A 20,402-nucleotide genomic window follows, 5' to 3' on the forward strand; every position below is an offset into this window, starting at 1 on the left:
CAACACCACGGGGTACGCAGGAGAGTCAATCAGATAAAACTGAATGATCTCCTCATGACCCCCCTGCGTCGTCATCGTCAGTGGTGCTGTGACATCCCTGATCAGACCCGACCCCAACGGCCGGCTGTCTAATGCGTGGACAGGAAATGGAGCTTCTACCGGCCGAAGGGGAATTCCTAACCTTCCACAAAATGCCCGATCAATAAAGTTCCCAGCTGCGCCTGAATCTACTAGCGCCTTATGCTGGGAATGAGGTGCCACCTGTGGAAATCTCACAGGAATACTCATGTGACCAACAGAAAGCTCTGGGTAAGTGGGGCGCCTACTCACCTGAAATGACTCCCCAGTGCGTGGCCTGTTGTCACCTCTCCCAGGAGACCCTCCCCAGCACCTGGCCGCGGTGTGTCCTCCACGACCACAGGTGGTGCAGGGGATGGCCCCCCTCGGGTTCCCTCTCCTCCTCTCTCTAGCGCCAGCACCCCCGAGCTCCATGGGAATCGGCTCGGAGGTGCTGGAGGGTGGAATGGACGACCCCCACTCGGGACGTCCGCGGGTAGCCAGCAGGGTGTCTAGACGGATGGAAATGTCCACCAACTGGTCGAACGACAGGTTGGTGTCCCTGCAGGCCAGCTCACGTCGAACGTCCTCTCGTAGGCTACACCGGTAGTGGTCGATGAGGGCCCTCTCATTGCACCCCGCATCAGCCGCTAGTGTCCGGAACTCCAGTGCGAACTCCTGTGCGCTCCTCTTCCCCTGTCGAAGGTGGAATAGACGCTCTCCCGCCGCTTTCCCCTCAGGTGGATGATCGAAGACAGCCCTGAAGCGGCGGGAGAACTCCGCGTAGGTGATGGTTGCGGCGTCTATTCCCCTCCATTCGGCGTTGGCCCACTCCAACGCCTTGCCGGATAGACAGGAGATGAGGGCGGAGACGCTCTCGTATCCCGAGGGCGCCGGGTGTATGGTGGCAAGGTAAAGTTCCACCTGCAGGAGGAATCCCTGACACCCGGCTGCAGAACCGTCATATGCCCTCGGGAGCGAGAGCCGAATGCCACTGGGTTCCGGTGCTGAGAGAGGAGGACTGGCCGTTGGTGATGGGATGTTGTAAGAGTGCGTGGGCACCTCTCGATTCACCAATCGGCGCAGAGTGTGGGACACCTCGTCCATGGCGGTCCCGAGTTGCCGGATCATGTTGTCCTGGTAGTTGATCCGGTCCTCCAGGGATTCGGGTGCCGCCGCTGTTCCTGCTGACTCCATGTTGGTGTGTTGTTCTGTCACGATACCGATGTGGATGTGGTGGAGGAGTCAGGCGCAGGACACTGAGGTAAAGTCCAACAGTATATTTAATAGTCCAAAGAATAACTGGAAAACCTCTGACCTCAAAAACACAAAGAGGCGAGGGAGAATTACGCACACGCGTAAACACGAAACACAAAACAAACAGGGAGCAAAGACGTAGCTCCGACACTGTGGCAGTAAAAATAACAACACACAATAATACTAACACAAAACAAGGAACTTATAGGGCACGCAATCAACACACAAATGGACACAGGTGATACAGACAGACAAAAGCAATCGACTGACGAAACATAGAGCGGTGGCAGCTAGTACTCCGGGGACGGCGCTCGCCGAAGCCTGCCCGAACCAGGAGGAGGAGCAGTCTCGGCCGAAACCGTGACAGACATCATACAAGTCTTCAGAGAAGCCTGGTGTGACAAGTGGTAAGCTGCTCTCTCACTTTTTATAAATATTTCATGTTTTTTAAGCACATATGGGCTTTGTCAATCTCAGGTATTCAACTCTGTTGGGGGGGGGAATTCATAGTTAAGATTTTACCAAGAATTGTTTTTATAGCTATGAAGTATAACAATGTCTTTTGTTGAATAAGGCCATGTGGCACACTGCTAGCTGCTAGCATCCCGAATTAGCAACAGATTAGCACAAAATCTTCAACCCTGTCACATTCAAACCCATCACATTTTTCAATGTTACGGGGTTGAATGGCTGTTACAGGGTTGAATAGCTGTTAAATCTTAGCAATATTTAATGTATATTGCTTAATACCAATCATATTTTCTTGTTGAATGTTTGTTGTTTACGGTTTTACAGTATCAACTAAAAGTACGAGGAATTTTTGAAAATAATAAATTTAAAAAAGTGACAATTAATTTGTTCTCTCTCCTATATACATGACATATTTAGGAGTATTATCTGCAAGTTCATGTTCATTTTACTACATAGTGATTAAAAGGATACAATATTTAGTCTTGAAGAGTAAGCAGGTCATTGACTTGACCTTGACCTACAATTTCAGATTCAACAATGGAAAAAACAGCAGCAGAAAGGAAACACACATAGAGAGGAAGGTGAGGGACATCCGCGCGCCGGTGGTCAGGTAATTCTCCTGGAAATGTAAGATCTTTAAGACACGAGGTGGTGGTGGTCATGGACACACAATCAACAGAAAATAAAGTTTTGTTGCTTTAAAGCATAATTTGGTAATGCATAAAAAGACTAGAGAATGTAAATGAAGACTAGTCTAAAAAGACATACAGTATACTGCTTTGGCAACTGGTGCGTGAGGGGTTCATGTTCACTAGCCGACTGGTTTGTACTGACATATTTAGGAGTATTATCTGCAAGTTCACGTTCATTTTACTACATAGTGATTAAAAGGATACAGTAATTAGTTTTGGAGAGTAAACTGGTCATTGACTTGACCTTGACCTACAATTTCAGATTCAACAATGGCAAAAACAGCAGCAGAAAGGCAAAGATTTGCCAGTAGTTCCATCCACAATGCGGATCCACCAAGTTGTTTGTGTGGCTGCAAGGCAAATTGCCTACCGTGATGTAAGCTGTATGTGCACAGTCCACAACAAGAAACTGGAATGCCAGTGTTTCAATACACAACATTTCACATTTACCCCTAAAGTTACATCAGTTGTGTCACAGAGGGAGGTTGATTGGGCAAATCCAGACATATGCGGGGAAATGGTGCGTGGCCAAATATGATGACGATTTCTATCCCGGAATAATTCTAGCCACAGATGAATCCCATGTGCAGGTCAAATGCATGTGCTGTGCAGGACCAAATAGGTACTTCTGGCCACTTCTTGATGATATCCTGTGGTATCCATTTGAGGACATCTTGGAACACATTGATCCCCCTAAACCGGTGACTTCTAGGCACATGGAAATACAGAAGGAAGTGTGGGCTAGGCTCTCTCAGTAAAAATGGTGAACAAACTGTAGGCTTACCTATAGGTTATTAATGTTAAGATGTTTGCTTAATGTTCAAACATTCAAACAACACAGACATTCCTGCCATTACTCTGGATATTTCTATGAAATCAATGAAATGTTGTAACTGTTGTTAGTTTATTAATGTGTTTTAATCTGTCTAGATTTCATCTTGATTGTTTAAACTTTAAAAGCTATGTTGACAGTAGTTTAAAATGTTAAAAAATGGCAACATGTGACCTATATAGGTTATCAATGTTAAGATGTTTGCTCAATGTTCAAACAGACTCCTGCCATTATCAGATGGATATTTTTATGAAATCAATGAAATGTTGTTACTGTTATTAGTTCATTAATGTGTTTTACTCTGTCTAGCTTTCATCTAGATTCTTTAGATTTTAAAAGCTATGTTGACAGTAGGTTTAAAAATGTTTAAAATGTTTAAAAAATGGCAACATGTTAGTGATCTCAAAAGATAAAACATATGACACGTGATGCTTTTCACTCAACCCTGTTACATGATTTTCAACCCTGTTGCGGTGCATTCATCCCTGTTACGAGATTATTTTTTTACATTTTTGTATTAAATACACAAAATATAACATCAATAGTGTTTTTATTGTGTGTATTAAATCAGGGTAAATAAGGCTATTTCAATTTTGTCAGGAATTACGCAGCATTCTTGCACATTTCTTGCGAAAATGTGGAGTTAGATTAGAAATTTCTTCATCGTAAACTGGAAAGGATGGTGCTGGTCAGTTTTTCTTGATTTTCTCTTTAATTACAATATGCCATTATTTACAAGGGACATCTAAACTGTGAGATTATGCCAGAAGCTGATCTCAAGCTTATTGGAAAAATGAATAGTTGAATAACAAAATGACTGTGACGGGGTTGAATTAAATTGGGACTTGTTTGAGAAAATAATACAGAATAATAACTTAATACTCTACATTGAGATGGGAAAAGGTATTTTCTATCAAGTACACACATTACTTTGTCACATCAAATAAAAAAAAGCTTAAGATTTTAATGTTCATTGTTTCATCCTCCTCAATCACAAAAGGCACCGAATCTGTAGAATGACCCTTCTACTATTATGGTAGTCAGACTACGAGACCTTGGAAGTCCTGGATCAAGATGATCACCAAGACAACCCACACAACTACCCAACTCATTTCCAACATTATTCATTAACCTAGGTATAGATAACTTTGCCATTGGCTTATACAGTGACTTATCAGCGATGCTATTTTTTCACCTCACAATGTTTTTCCTTCATGTTTAATTCTTAAGAGTCTATTAACGCGTGCGTCAATCTAAGTAACATAATAAAAAAATCCCCATCAAAATCTGTCAGTTTAAGCATGCACTGTGGTGGAATAAGTACCCAATTGTCATACTTGAGTAAAAGTAAAGACACATTAATAGAAAATGATTCAAGTAAAAGGGAAAGTCACCCAGTAAAATACTACTTGAGTAAAAGTCTAGAAGTATTTGGTTTTAAATATACTTATGTATCAAAAGTAAAAGTAAAAATATAATTTGGTTCAAATTCCTTATATTAAGCAAACCAGATCGCACCATTTTTTATTTTATTCTTAAATTTAAGGATAGCCAGGGGCACACTGCAACACTCAGACATAATTTACAAAGGAAGCATGTGTGTTTAGTGAGTCTGCCAGATCAGAGGCAGTAGGGATAATCAGGGATGTTCTCTTGATAAGTGCGTGAATTGGACCATTTTCCTGTCCTGCAGCATTCTAAATGAGTACTTTTGGTCGTCAGGGGAAATGTATGGAGTAAAAAGTCACACACACACAGGAAACAGGAAACAGGAAACAGACTCATGGATTTCTGAACACCTTGTGAAACATCATCAAGGACAACCATCTCTACCACACCACCCGGTTGACCACCCTATGGGCCCTGGTCAAAAGTAGTGCACTATAAAGGGAATAGAGTGCCATTTGGGACACAGACCAGGTCGTCCTGACCCCAGACAGACACTGTATATCTGCTTGAGTGTGATCCTCAACAACATGATTGCCACAGTGCAGAATCACTGAATCAGTCTGGCTAATAAATGTGTGAAAGTGTTCTGATACTGTGCCCAGAGTCACAGACATGATCAGCACAGATGTTAGATAGAAAACAGTGTATAATGTCCGCCGGAGTGGAAACGGCTACAGCCGTGGAAACGGAGGGGGGGGGGGGAGAAGGGGGGAGAGAGGGAGAGGGTGGGAGACAGAGAGGGAGAGAGAGAGAGAGAGAGAGAGAGAGAGAGAGAGAGAGAGAGAGGGGGGGGGGGGGGAGAGAGGGGAGAGAGAGATTGAGAGAGAGATAGAGAGAGGGGGAGAAAGAGAGAGGGGGTAGAGAGAGAGAGAGTGAGAGAGAGAGAGAGAGAGAGGGGGGGGAGAGAGAGGGGAGAGAGAGATTGAGAGAGAGATAGAGAGAGGGGGAGAAAGAGAGAGGGGGTAGAGAGAGAGAGAGAGTGAGAGAGAGGGGGGGGGGGAGAGGGGAGAGAGAGATTGAGAGAGAGATAGAGAGAGGGGGAGAAAGAGAGAGGGGGTAGAGAGAGAGAGAGTGAGAGAGAGAGAGAGAGAGAGAGAGAGAGAGAGAGAGAGAGAGAGAGAGAGAGAGAGAGAGAGAGAGAGAGAGGATGCCCTAATTGTGATTGTCAGTACCAGGCTTTGGATTATTTTCCTGTGTTTCAGATATCAAATTGAAACAGATGAGTTGTTCAGGGCAGGCATACAGCAAAGTAAAATAGAGGACAGCCTCTATAACAACCCTGCAATAATTAAATGATCTCAGCATGTCTACCCACTGACTTTTCATCTTGCCATACCAATAGATAGAGTCTGTGTTTGTTGGAATATTTAATATGAGTTTTCTTTCATTCAGTCATTGACGCAAGGCACTGTTTCCAAGGCAAAGTACATCTAATAGACCATCTATGATATTTCTCAGAATCTGTATTAGAAACAACACTGATACAACACCGCTACATGATGTGAATAATCCTCATCTAATGTTCTTCTGTTTAGAGTTTGTCCAGGACACCAAGAACATACAATATTTACTGAACGCTCAGCCTGTTGGCTGATTAATCTAAACAAATATCAAGCAAATTTCTGATGAGTATCATGAGTGGTCATAAACGCTCCTCGGCTTATACAGTAGGTAGTTCAGTTGTTGTTGCTGTACATGTATAAAGGTTCAGATCAAAGCAGGGACGGACTGGGACCAGAAATCATCCCGGGCATTTCTAACACACCAGCCCATTTCTTTCCCCGGAGCCCCCAAACCGGTCCATATTTTTCCTTGAGGCCCCCATTGTTAGCCAGATAATGATAATTCTGCATAAAACCCTCTAAGAAAGGCCCTCTGGCCCCAATATGGACCAGTCCACCTGCCTGAACTGCCCTATGGCCAGTCCGTTTTTGGACCCAGGTTCGAGATCTGAACAGGTCCCTCATGAAAAGAGATCACAATGGAATCCCCTCACCTGTACAAACAAAGGATGAATCAAAACAGATTCATGGATAGTCTCATGGGTTCTGTATGTCAGAAGAGTATACAGATATATCTGATCGAACGGCTGGGTGATGTCGTCAATCAGTGAAACACTACATACTGAATTATACGATCATAATCAGATAATGTAATTTATAATACCATAGATACTATGTCATACATCATAATCAAATGAACACCTAGATTGATCTGAATCATCTTTTAGGAGCCACTGCATCATTTCTCAGAGGGACTTAATGATCAATACTCTCAATTCCATAGCAAACAGTGCCATGGCCTCTGACCGACGAGCTTAAAGAAGGTTTGAGAAGTCTCAGGTCAACGCTTAATTTAATTGACTGCAACATTTCTATTGACACATCCTAAAAAATACATCAATGAATGTGGCGGAAACAGACACAGTTCTGTTGGGCCATTTTGAGATGGGAAGGTTTGCTTGCCATTTGAGTGAGACTCTAGGGGAGTGCAGCAGTCACACAGAGGAATCATGATATGTGTATGTCTGCTGAAGCCTTGCCCAAAACTTAGAGAACTTATTTCAGCTTGAGTAATGACTCCTCTAATTAGGACTGACTGGGTTCCCTGAAGATATTCATGACCACAGAAAGAGAGGCTTTTAGATTGAAGATGTAGGGAGGTTTTCGGGCAGTCTCTCAGTCAATTCAAACGATTTCCCAGACGGACAGACACTAACAGCAATTATCATCCAGTTTGCAGATCCAAATGAATCTGCTAACATCAAGCTAACACTGTTGAATGGTGCAACCTGTTCCATTTATCCCTTTTTAACACAACAAAACAAAAACAATGTTGAAATGAAATCCTAAGAATCTCCCCAGGTAGAGAACAAGAAGTATTGTAAGCACCCACTCAGAGACATAAATCTCCCCAGGTAATGAACAGCAAGTATTGCTAGCACCCACTCAGAGACATAAATCTCCCCAGGTAGAGAACAGGGAGTATTGCTAGCACCCACTCAGAGACATAAATCTCCCCAGGTAGAGAACAGGGAGTATTGCTAGCACCCACTCAGAGACATAAATCTCCCCAGGTAGAGAACAGGGAGTATTGCTAGCACCCACTCAGAGACATAAATCTCCCCAGGTAGAGAACAGGGAGTATTGCTAGCACCCACTCAGAGACATAAATCTCCCCAGGTAGAGAACAGGGAGTATTGCTAGCACCCACTCAGAGACATAAATCTCCCCCGACCAGCTGAATTCTATTTTTTTTAATGACTAATTTGCAGTCAAATGGATTTTTAGCATTGCTGAGGGGCTGGGGGAATTCTTAAAAAATGGTTCAGTAGAATACCTTCCTTTTCCCCCCTCTTCCTCTGGCATACTTTATTTTAATCTCTTCTCGCTGTTCTCTGACTCATTCATGAGAGATCCCTCCATTCCAAAGATAAATTAGCCTAATCAGGATGAACCAGATAATAAACTGTAACATCCTGAGCAGCTAGAGAAAACGGAGATGGCTAAAGTATTTCAATTTTTAACATATTGTAATATTCTTCTTTTTTGCATGTAGCCTACTAAATATATGCAAGCGTTTACAAAAATAGGCAAGCATCTACTGGTGGTAGGGAACCTATTGACACAGCTAAGGACATGAAACAAACACAAATCAACATAAGTCCCAGAAGATATATTTCAGACTTTTTAAAAAGCTTCTATAATCTCCCCCTTAGGGAATAGTTCTCCTATCGCTCTGATCCCTATAGCTAAAAGATGTATGACCACCAGTCAAATCAATTCACCCGAAGTGAGAGAAGAGACGCTGCGGAGATTAACAGTGTCCTCTATCCTGACAGCTTTTAGAGGCCAAGAGTTGAAAAGGGCTTTGTAAAATGCTTCTGATGGGGCTAATCTTATCAGATCCATAAAGATAATGAGAACACACACAGCTAAATCAATGGGCAGATTTCTTTTGTTGTTGAATTTATAGTGAAATAGATACGTTTTAATTGATAGGTCTGTCGTTTGAGTCATGTAGGTTCTCTAAACCTCGTTACCAGCACTTCTCATCTCCTCTGTCAGCTCCTGGCCCTAATTAGAACCATCAGGATGTCAAGGTGAGTTTGGGGTCTCACACTACTGTCTGTATCTCATTATAATAACTTCCCCCACAATCTCCCTGATCACTGCCTCATGTTGGCTACATCCACAACCTCCACATCTCCAACTGTGATTGGCATTCGTAGGCTTAGGCAACCACCACATCTGCAACAGTGTTTGGCATTCGTAGGCTTAGGCAACCTCCACATCTGCAACAGTCATCAACCTATTGAACATTATTTTCATCTTTTTTTGCATAATTGAGGGTTTCCATGAGATTCATTCCATGGTGCTGAAAAGAAAGCTCTGCTATTGGGGCAGCTTTATGTAGGCCCTAACAGTTTGTAGGCACCGCTTGTCACCGTTATAGTGCAATTAATGTATTGTTTAGTGTTGTGTTGTGTTGTGGCATTGCTGGCATGCAATCCAAAACATTTTGGGGAGTTTGCCACCAAGATTTACATACTAAAATTGCCACTGTACTCTTCACAAGAGAGCATAAGTCTAGTGGAAGCAACTTTTATATCACTAATACACTACCTCAATACTCTGAATAGAAGGCCTAATACGAGGAAAGATAACTATGTCTTCTTCATCAGTCCTAATGTATACTGAGTATACAAACATTGGGAACACCTGCTCTTTCCATTACATAGACTGACCAGGTGAAAGCTATGATCCCTTATTGATGTCACTTGTTAAATCTACTTCAATCAGTGTAGATGAAAGGGGAGGAGACAGGTTAAAGACAGATTTTTAAGCTTTTTACCTTTATTTAACTAGGCAAGTCAGTTAAGAACAAATTCTTATTTACAATGACAGCCTACACCGGCCAACGCTGGGCCAATTGTGCGCCACCCTATGGGACACCCAATCATGGCCGGTTGTGATACAGCCTGGAATCGAACCAGGGGGTCTGTAGTGACGCCTCAAGCACTGAGATGCAGTGCCTTAGACCGCTGCGCCACTCGGGAGCCCAAGAATTGAGGCTGTTCTGAGGGCAAAAGTGGGTGGTGCAACTCAAAATTAGGAAGGTGTTTCTAATGTTTTGTACACTCACTGTACATATGGCCTAGTGAGTGCCATCTCTCCCTTTAAGGTTACCTCCATGACATGCTCTCTCCAAATCTTGTCATCCCTTACTAATGAAAGGGGGAGCCCCATAGTTGGATAGCGGAACTCAAAATATTGCATGAATCAAGAGACAATTATAGGAGGAAATTAGATGTAAAACCACTCTGACTCTGAATCTGGTCAATTACTTCCTCATCAGTCATCAAGCCTTACACCACAATTACAGATGATATTGCTGCGTCATCACGCCTAACACCACAGTTGCATATCATATTGCTGCATCATCACACCTAACACCACTGTTACAGATCATATTGCTGGGTCATCACGCCTTACACCACAGTTACAGATCATATTGCTGCATCATCACACCTAACACCACTGTTACACATCATATTGCTGCGTCGTCACACCTAACACCACAGTTACAGATCATATTGCTGCATCATCACGCCTTACACCACAGTTACAGATCATATTGCTGCGTCATCACCCCTTACACCACAGTTACAGATCATATTGCTGGGTCATCACCCCTTACACCACAGTTACAGATCATATTGCTGGGTCATCACGCCTTACACCACAGTTACAGATCATATTGCTGGGTCATCACGCCTTACACCACAGTTACAGATCATATTGCTGCATCATCACCCCTTACACCACAGTTACAGATCATATTGCTGGGTCATCACCCCTTACACCACAGTTACAGATCATATTGCTGCATCATCACGCCTTACACCACAGTTACAGATCATATTGCTGCATCATCATCCCTTACACCACAGTTACAGATCATATTGCTGCGTCATCACCCCTTACACCACAGTTACAGATCATATTGCTGGGTCATCACCCCTTACACCACAGTTACAGATCATATTGCTGGGTCATCACGCCTTACACCACAGTTACAGATCATATTGCTGCGTCATCACCCCTTACACCACAGTTACAGATCATATTGCTGGGTCATCACCCCTTACACCACAGTTACAGATCATATTGCTGGGTCATCACCCCTTACACCACAGTTACAGATCATATTTCTGGGTCATCACCTCTTACACCACAGTTACAGATCATATTGCTGGGTCATCACCCCTTACACCACAGTTACAGATCATATTGCTGTGTCATCACCCCTTACACCACAGTTACAGATCATATTGCTGGGTCATCACCCCTCACACCACAGTTACAGATCATATTGCTGTGTCATCACCCCTTACACCACAGTTACAGATCATATTGCTGCATCATCACCCCTTACACCACAGTTACAGATCATATTGCTGGGTCATCATCCCTTACACCACAGTTACAGATCATATTGCTGCGTCATCACCCCTTACACCACAGTTACAGATCATATTGCTGCATCATCACCCCTTACACCACAGTTACAGATCATATTGCTGGGTCATCACCCCTTACACCACAGTTACAGATCATATTGCTGGGTCATCACCCCTTACACCACAGTTACAGATCATATTGCTGCATCATCACCCCTTACACCACAGTTACAGATCATATTGCTGGGTCATCACCCCTTACACCACAGTTACAGATCATATTGCTGCATCATCACCCCTTACACCACAGTTACAGATCATATTGCTTGGTCATCATCCCTTACACCACAGTTACAGATCATATTGGAAGAAAAATGGAAGAAAACTAAATTCCCTGCCGACCTGGCATCTTTTCACTCCCTCCTCTCTACATTTTCTTCATCTGTTTCTGCTGCTAAGGCCACCTTCTACCACTCTAAATTCCAAGCATCTGCCTCTAACCCTAGGAAGCTCTTTGCCACATTTTCCTCCCTCCTGAATCCTCCCCCCCCCCTCCCCCCCTCCTCTCTCTCTGTGGATGACTTCGTCAACCACTTTGAAAAGAAGGTTGACGACATCCGATCCTTGTTTGTTAAGCCTAATGACACTGCTGGTCCTGCTCACACTGCCCTACCCTATGCTTTGACTTCTTTCTCCCCTCTCTCTCCAGATAAGATCCTGCGACTTGTGACTGCAGGCCGCCCAACAACCTGCCCGCTTGACCCCATCCCCTCCTCCCTTCTCCAGACCATCTCCGGTGACCTTCTCCCCTACCTCACCTCGCTGATCAACTCATCCTTGACCGCTGGCCATGTCCCTTCCGTCTTCAAGAGAGCGAGAGTTACTCCCCTTCTCAAAAAACCAACACTCGACCCCACTGATGTCAACAACTACAGACCAGTATCCCTTCTTTCTTTTCTTTCCAAAACTATTGAGCGTGCCGTCTTTAGCCAACTCTCTTGCTATCTCTCTCAGAATGACCTTCTTGATCCAAACCAATCAGGTTTCAGGACTGGTCATTCAACTGAGACTGCTCTTCTCTGTGTCACAGAGACTCTCCGCACTGCTAAAGCTAACTCTCTCTCCTCTGCTCTTGTCCTTCTAGATCTGTCTGCTGCCTTTGATACTGTGAACCATCAGATCCTCCTCTCCACCCTCTCCGAAATGGGCATCTCCGGCGCGGCTCACTCCTGGATTGCGTCCTACCTGACCGGTCGCTCCTACCAAGTGGCGTGGCGGGAAGCTGTCTCCGCACCACGTGCTCTCACCACTGGTGTCCCCCAGGGATCGGTTTTGGGCCCTCTCCTTTTCTCCCTATACACCAAGTCACTTGGCTCTGTCATATCCTCACATGGCCTTTCCTATCATTGCTACGCTGACGATACACAACTAATCTTCTCCTTTCCCCCTTCTGATCACCAGGTGGCGAATCGCATCTCTGCATGTCTGGCAGACATATCAGTATGGATGACGGATCACCACCTCAAGCTGAACCCTGGCAAGACGGAGCTGCTCTTCCTCCCCGGGAAGGACTGCCCGTTCCATGATCTCGCCATCACGGTAGACAACTCCGCTGTGTCCTCCTCCCAGAGTGCGAAGAGCCTAGGCGTGACCCTGGACAACACCCTGTCGTTCTCCGCCAACATCAAGGCGGTGACCCGCTCCTGCAGGTTCATGCTCTACAACATTCGGAGAGTGCGACCCTGCCTTACACAGGAAGCGGCGCAGGTCCTGGTCCAGGCACTTGTCATCTCCCGTCTGGACTACTGCAACTCGCTGTTGGCTGGGCTCCCTGCCTGTGCCATTAAACCCCTACAACTCATCCAGAATGCCGCAGCCCGTCTGGTGTTCAACCTTCCCAAGTTCTCTCACGTCACCCCCCTCCTCCGCACACTCCACTGGCTTCCAATTGAAGCTCGCATCCGCTACAAGACCATGGTGCTTGCCTTTGGAGCAGTGAGGGGAACGGCACCCCTGTACCTTCAGGCTCTGATCAGTCCCTACACCCAAACGAGGACATTGCGTTCATCCACCTCTGGCCTGCTGGCTCCCCTTCCTCTGCGGAAGCACAGCTCCCCCTCAGCCCAGTCAAAACTGTTCGCTGCTCTGGCACCCCAATGGTGGAACAAGCTCCCTCACGACGCCAGGACAGCGGAGTCACTCACCACCTTCCGGAGACATTTGAAACCCCACCTCTTTAAGGAATACCTGGGATAGGCTAAAGTATTCCTTCTAACCCCCCCCCCAAATTGTAAAGTGGTTATCCCACTGGCTATAGGGTGAACGCACCAATTTGTGAGTCGCTCTGGCTAAGAGCGTCTGCTAAATGACGTTAATGTGCCCTTGAGCAAGGCACTTAACCCTAATTGCTCCTGTAAGTCGCTCTGGTTAAGAGCGTCTGCTAAATGACTAAAATGTAAATGTAATATTGCTGCGTCATCACCCCTTACACCACAGTTACAGATCATATTGCTGCGTCATCACCCCTTACACCACAGTTACAGATCATATTGCTGGGTCATCACCCCTTACACCACAGTTACAGATCATATTGCTGTGTCATCACCCCTTACACCACAGTTACAGATCATATTGCTGGGTCATCACCCCTTACACCACAGTTACAGATCATATTGCTGCATCATCACCCCTTACACCACAGTTACAGATCATATTGCTGCATCATCACCCCTTACACCACAGTTACAGATCATATTGCTGTGTCATCACCCCTTACACCACAGTTACAGATCATATTGCTGGGTCATCACCCCTTACACCACAGTTACAGATCATATTGCTGCATCATCACCCCTTACACCACAGTTACAGATCATATTGCTGGGTCATCACCCCTTACACCACAGTTACAGATCATATTGCTGGGTCATCACCCCTTACACCACAGTTACATATCATATTGCTGGGTCATCACCCCTTACACCACAGTTACAGATCATATTGCTGTGTCATCACCCCTTACACCACAGTTACAGATCATATTGCTGTGTCATCACCCCTTACACCACAGTTACAGATCATATTTCTGTGTCATCTAACACGAGAGGAATAACATAAAATACACAAGAATGGAGCTACAGTACACTGAGGGCGTACCAGGACCAGATCAACGTGCAGAGGTACGAGGTACTTGAGGTAGATACGGTGCTGTGAAAGAGTATTTGCCCCCTTTCTAATTTTCTCTACCTTTGCATATTTTTTATATACTGAATGTTAGCAGATCTTCAACCAAAACATAATATTAGATAAAGGAAACTGAGGGAACAAATAACACAACAATTACATACTTATTTCATTTGTATGCGTAGATGGCTTGACAGAAATGGTAGCAGAAGGTGATTGTTGAACTTTTGTTGCACACATATCCAGATGATGCTGCATACTATTTTGCGCTGACACTATCGGTATGATCAAGGCGTTACGACTCATTCACACCTACAGTGTTTAGCGCTAAATGGTACGCAGCATCATCTCGATATGTGTGCAACAAAAGTTCAACAATCACCTTCTGCTACCATTTCTGTCAAGTCGTCTATGCATACAGTTTGACGCATATGTTAGATAAATCCAACATATGCACCACACAGAACGCACTGCAACTGCCTCTGCAACGCAATGCTGCAAGGCAAACGCAGTGTTCCATCGGAAATGAATGTACTTCTGGTGTACCAAAATGCAATGATGATGTTGGTGTGATCGAGGCGAACAGTAACAGATCATATTGCTGCCCCAAAGAATTAGGAATTAGAAGAATACTAAAATTGATATTAACCTTCTTATGAATAAAGGTCAGCCATTTTGGTCAGGGAGTTGGTCAACCATGGTTTGCCAGTGCTGTGATAAAATATTGGATAAATAAATGAATTTGAAGAATTGTCACGGATTCAGCCGAGGCTGCTCCTCCTCCTTGCTCGGGCAGGCTTCGGCGTTCGTCGTCCCCGGAGTACTAGCTACTGCCGATCGATGTTTCGGTGTTTGTCTTGTTTAGTCTTTATTGTGTACACCTGTTTCCCATTATGTTGTAATGTATTCCCTATATTAACCCCTGTCTCTCATTGGTTATTGTGTGTGATTGTTCTTTGTCATTCCGGCAGTTGCTTTGGTGTACAGGTAATTGTGTTTTCCTCCCTGTTTGGAGGTTTGTTGTTTTTGTACTCTATTTACTGTGTTCAGTAAAAGTACATTGCCAGCCGCTCTGTGTCCTGCGTTTGACTTCGCTGACCGCATACACGTCGCGTGACAATAATTTATCTGCAATGTATGTTTGTTGGCTAACTAGCTAACCAGTTTTAGAGGAATGATTCCATTTTAAATGTTTTATTAACTGCCAATATGCTAACATTCCATTCAAACAATGCAGTCAATCCACAGATTATATTCACCATGCTTGCACAGATTATCAGTTCTTTTTGGGGTTTTGTAGACACCTAAAATAAAGCTGACTGTAGATTTTACATTTATTCTCTAATGTATCCATTTGCTTAGTCATGACATCCCTGTGACTATTAATTGAGGAGGGCAATTCATTTGCATTACTTATCATTGCTCTCTGACGCGTTGATTAAGTAAACATTTAATTTAAACCTCTGTGATGTAACTTTAACATTTGCCAAAGATTGTGAGCTTGAGTCGGTAAAAAATGGCGGAATAAAGGGAGAAGGTTTGTTAAAGAAGAATGGTAGGAAATGTAAGCAGAGTGAGCTGAAGACAGGAGGAGAAATGGAAGTGAATGAGGGTGAAGTATCTGAGGTGGTAGGTGTGGTGAAGTGCTCGGAGCCAGAGGCTTGCACAGAGGGTCAGGATAAAGATGAGTCTGTGACCGTAGGAGTGAAGTTTTTGTAAAAAGTGGACCCTTGCCTTTTGGCTGATCCATTTGTGGTTTCAGGATGGGTGAAAAAAGCGTTGGGTATAGTGGAATCGGTGTGGGTAACCAGAAGTGGTCTAGTGATAATTGTTTGTGTTTCTGTTGGTCAGAGGGAGTAGGCGCTCAGAGTTAAACAAATGGGGGAAAGAATGGTGAATTGTTTCGCTCTCAAGAAAAGGGCGCCATTGAAAGGAGTGATTACTGGGGTAGCAGTAAATGTAAAAGTTGACCAACTGAAGGGGAAGATTCCCAGTGTTTGTGATGCTCATCGTTTGGTGCGACGAAAACAGGGTGGCGAGAGTGGGGAAACAGAAGAGTCATTGTCTGTTCTTTTGAGTTTTGAAGTTGAGTCTGCCTGACAAAGTGAAGTTAGGATATATAAGTTATCCTGTACGAGCTTATGTGCCGAATACATTACGATGTTACAGGTGTCAAACTTATGGGCATGTGGCAGCAGTGTGTAGGAGGGAGGTTCCAAGCTGTGAGAAGTGTGCAGAAGGGCATGAGACAAAGGAATGTGTAGCATTGGGGAAAGTAGTTGTATGTGTTAATTGTAGGGGTGCCCATGGGGCTGGGGATCAGAAATGTCCCGTGCGAGAGAGGCAGGTTGAGGTTTCCAGGGTAAGAGTAGTGAAGAAGTTGTTATATGCTGAGGCAGTGAAGAATGTAGAGGAAGATGGGTCAAGGGGGAGGAGTGGTGAGAGTAGTAGGTATGTACCAGTACAGAGGGATAGGCCAACAAGTAATACGTGTTTTAGTAAGATTGGATTTATAGCAATGGTTATTAATTGAACTGCAGGGATGGAACGTAAGTCAAAGAAAATTGAGGTTGTGGTGGCAGCTGCAGAGAGGTATTTGGGTGTGCGAGACTGTCGGAATGTTAATTGGTGATGTCCCATCATTTCAGGTTGAGGGCATGAGGTAGGCATTAATATATTTAAATAGTGGAGCAGGGTGGTGTTAATTATTAATAATATTTTTGAATTTGTGAGTGTAGTGTTAGATGGTAGGGTATTTCTTTATTTTATTTTTCAAGCAAAATATAAGGGAGTTGTACTCCAGTGTAGTAGATGGCGGTAATGCAACAAATTGGATGCCAACCGCCGTTAAATCTCATCGAAGAAGAATAAGTAACATTGGCCTTATCGGCTTCCGTACGATGTCGTGGCGTTTCTTATCTTGCTGAATTAGTGTTAGCTTCCCAGCTACCAACAAAAATAGCTACTGCTGCTCGGATAAAAATCATTAGCTATCACCTTAAAGTTAGGATATTTTTTATAGAATAAATCAAAATGAGACGCGCAGGTTTGGGTAAGATTCTGTTTTATTCCATCGTTTTAAATGGAGAACGCTCATTCAGACTAGTTAGCAGGCTGGCTAGCTCACGTATGTATAAAGAACGGGCTAGCTAGCTACCACACTTACTGACCAACTTGTTTTGTTAATTGTCATCAGGATAGTTTTATAGCTAACTAGTGAACTGTCATTTACCTACCTACCTAGCTAGCTAACTAGCTACAGTTCTTGCGTAAGCGTGTGAACGTACTTACTTAGTTAACACAGTTACCGACACTGATGCTACCTGACTGGCCTTCATAGGTAGCTAGCTGTTTCTCGTTTATTTATTTAGCTAAAGTTAGATAGCTAATCGTTTTCTACCCAGTCAGCACAATGGTTTTGTACATCATGTCAAACAGGCGAAGGAGTACCTGGAAATTATGTGGCCAGCGGGTACAGCGCGTATGAAGAGGAAAATGAGCACTTACAAGAGGGTCTGAGAGCCAAAGTCAGCGCCTTGAAACATGTAAGTATGTCAATGTGTGTAGGGCTCCATGAAATTATATAATATGGGGTTCAGAGGTCTGGCTATTATCTCATATTGTTATCAAGTCCTCTGATTAACCTATTTCATGTTTGTCCTACAGCTGTCAATAGATATTGGAACCGAAGTGAAGTACCAGAACAAAATGTTGGATGATATGGTAAGGAAGTGACAGTCATGATTGTCTGTCTACTCTACATAAGTACACAACAGCTCAAGAAACATTCACACACATCTCACTTTATCTATACCCTCTTCTACCAGATTACACACATGTAAAATAAGATGAGTTGGCAGCTATAACATTTCACGATATCGCACAACAGATTGGCTATTTCACAGAGCAGTTCATATCAGGACGGCAAAACATGTCACTGGATTTATTGGTTTGTTATTTTCCTCCTAACAGGACTCAGACTTTGACTCAACGGGCGGTTTGCTGGGGGCCACCATAGGGAGAGTGAAGCGGCTTTCCAGGGGAAGCCAGACTAAGCTCCTGTGCTACATGCTGCTCTTCTGCCTCTTCGTCTTCACCCTCCTCTACTGGTTTATCAAACTGAGGTGATACGTTACAGGAGGCCCCGGCTTTTCCCTCCATGCCTCTCGTGTCTCCTTTCCCTGTCGGTGCCGTAAGTCCGCCTCTGGATCAGAAGACCATGACGATGATCATAATGACAAGGAGACTGTTAGAATGTGCTTAGTGGTTGAGAAGACGACTCCCCCCAAATCATCAATGACAATGTACAATAGGGGGTAATAATGTATGGCTGTCATTCATTTTAGACAGCCCTGATGGAATGAGTAGACACCGCCATAAGTTTACGATTGCAACGATTGTCCATTTAACGATGATGCATATTATAGGTACATTTGTAACGGAGTGATCTATTTCATAAAATATCTGGTAAGGCTAAGCAGTAACATACAGTGGGTATAGAAAGTCACCACCCCATTTCAAAATGTTCACCTTTTGTTGCCTTACAGCCTGAAATGAAAACACATAAAATCAGACTTTTCCCAGGTTTTATATACACACAGTAACCCACAATATCCAAGTGAATTAAAAAAAAAAAAAGAACTCTGAAAATTAATACAAATTAAAACAGTAAAATACCCTATTTGGATAAGTGAACACCCCCTGAGTTAATACTTGGTGGAACCACCTTTTGCTTGAATTACAGCCATGAGTCTCTTTGAATACGTCTCTACTAACTTTGCACACCTAGACTGTGCAATATTTGCCCATTGTTCCTTGCAGAATTGTTCAAGCTCAGTCAAATTGCATGGTGACCGCTCATGGACTGCACTCTTCAAGTCATTCCACAGATTCTCGATGGGATTTAGGTCGGGGCTCTGACTAGGCCACTCAAGGACATTCACCTTCTTGTCCTTCAGCCACTGTACGGTTGCTTATGCAGTGTGCTTTGGGTCATTGTCATGTTGAAACGTGAACCATCTTCCCATTTTCAACTTCCTGACAGAGGGCTGCAGGTTCTCCTCAAGCATCTGTCGGTATTTTGCACTGTCCATTTTCCTTTCTATCCTGACAAGTGCTCCAGTCCCTGCTGAAAAGAAACACCCACAGAACAGGATGCTGCCACCGCTGTGCTTTACAGTAGGCATGGTGTTCTTTGGGTGGAAAGATGTATTGGGTTTTCGACAGACATATCGTTTTGCGTTCAGGCCAAAAAGTTCCATTTTGGTTTCATCTGACCACAGCACCTTTTGCCACTTGGCCTCGGAATCTACAATGTGCTTTTTGGCAAAGCTCAAACGAGACTTGATGTGGCTTTTTTTGAGGAGTGGTTTTTTTCTTGCCACCCTCCCGTAGAGGCCAGATTTGTGGAGCGCTTGTGATATTGTGGTCACATGCACACATTGACCAGTCTTTGCCATAAAGGCCTGAAGCGGCTTCAAAGTCGCCATTGGCTTCTTGGTAGCCTCTCTGATCAGTCTCCTCCTTGCACGGTCATCCAGTTTGGAGGGACGGCCTGATCTATGCAGGGTCTGGGTGGTGCCATACGCCTTCCACTTCTTAATAATGGTCTTAACTGTGCTCCGAGGGATAGACAAAGCCTTTGAAATCTTTTTATATCCATCCCCTGACTTGTGCCTTTCCACAACTTTATCTCGTAGATCTTTTGAAAGTACCATTCCGCCCATAGTGGATTCTTTGCTTTGAATTGCACTACTAAGCAGTGGAGTCCTCTATGAACAACTGCTTTTATTCTGAACTAATCAAAGTCGCTACAATTGATCACAGATGGAAGCCAATTAGCTTGATTTGTGATCTGGAAGGTGGTTGGTTATACCTCAGCAAGTTTGCAATTGCAATTCTAAGGGGGGGGGGTTCAATTATCCAAACAGGGTATTTTTACTGTTTTACTTTTCATTAATTTTCTTATCTTTTTTCACTTGGATATTGTGGGTTACTG

At 44.0% G+C, this 20,402-nt stretch overlaps 1 protein-coding gene across 1 annotated transcript; it reads left to right on the plus strand.

Annotated features, from left to right (window-relative positions):
• The first annotated feature begins 17,306 nt into the window (after positions 1-17,306).
• Positions 17,307-19,075, plus strand: LOC311133012 (BET1 homolog). The gene is made up of 4 exons (XM_084166432.1): positions 17,307-17,456; positions 17,843-17,949; positions 18,071-18,127; positions 18,377-19,075. Exons 1-4 carry the CDS (start codon positions 17,438-17,440, stop codon positions 18,530-18,532), a joined length of 339 nt encoding a protein of 112 aa, XP_084022558.1. The 5' UTR covers positions 17,307-17,437; the 3' UTR covers positions 18,533-19,075.
• Positions 19,076-20,402: the final 1,327 nt, after the last annotated feature.

The sequence above is a fragment of the Coregonus lavaretus genome (assembly GCF_964263955.1).
Source record: "Coregonus lavaretus genome assembly, chromosome: 7".
Lineage (NCBI taxonomy): Eukaryota > Metazoa > Chordata > Actinopteri > Salmoniformes > Salmonidae > Coregonus > Coregonus lavaretus.

Bases quoted from the DNA above. Each gene is read 5' to 3' on its own strand.
- LOC311133012 (XM_084166432.1), top strand. The intron at 17,950-18,070 runs GTAAGTATGTCA...TTTGTCCTACAG, and splicing joins AAGTCAGCGCCTTGAAACAT to CTGTCAATAGATATTGGAAC. The intron at 18,128-18,376 runs GTAAGGAAGTGA...TCCTCCTAACAG, and splicing joins ACAAAATGTTGGATGATATG to GACTCAGACTTTGACTCAAC.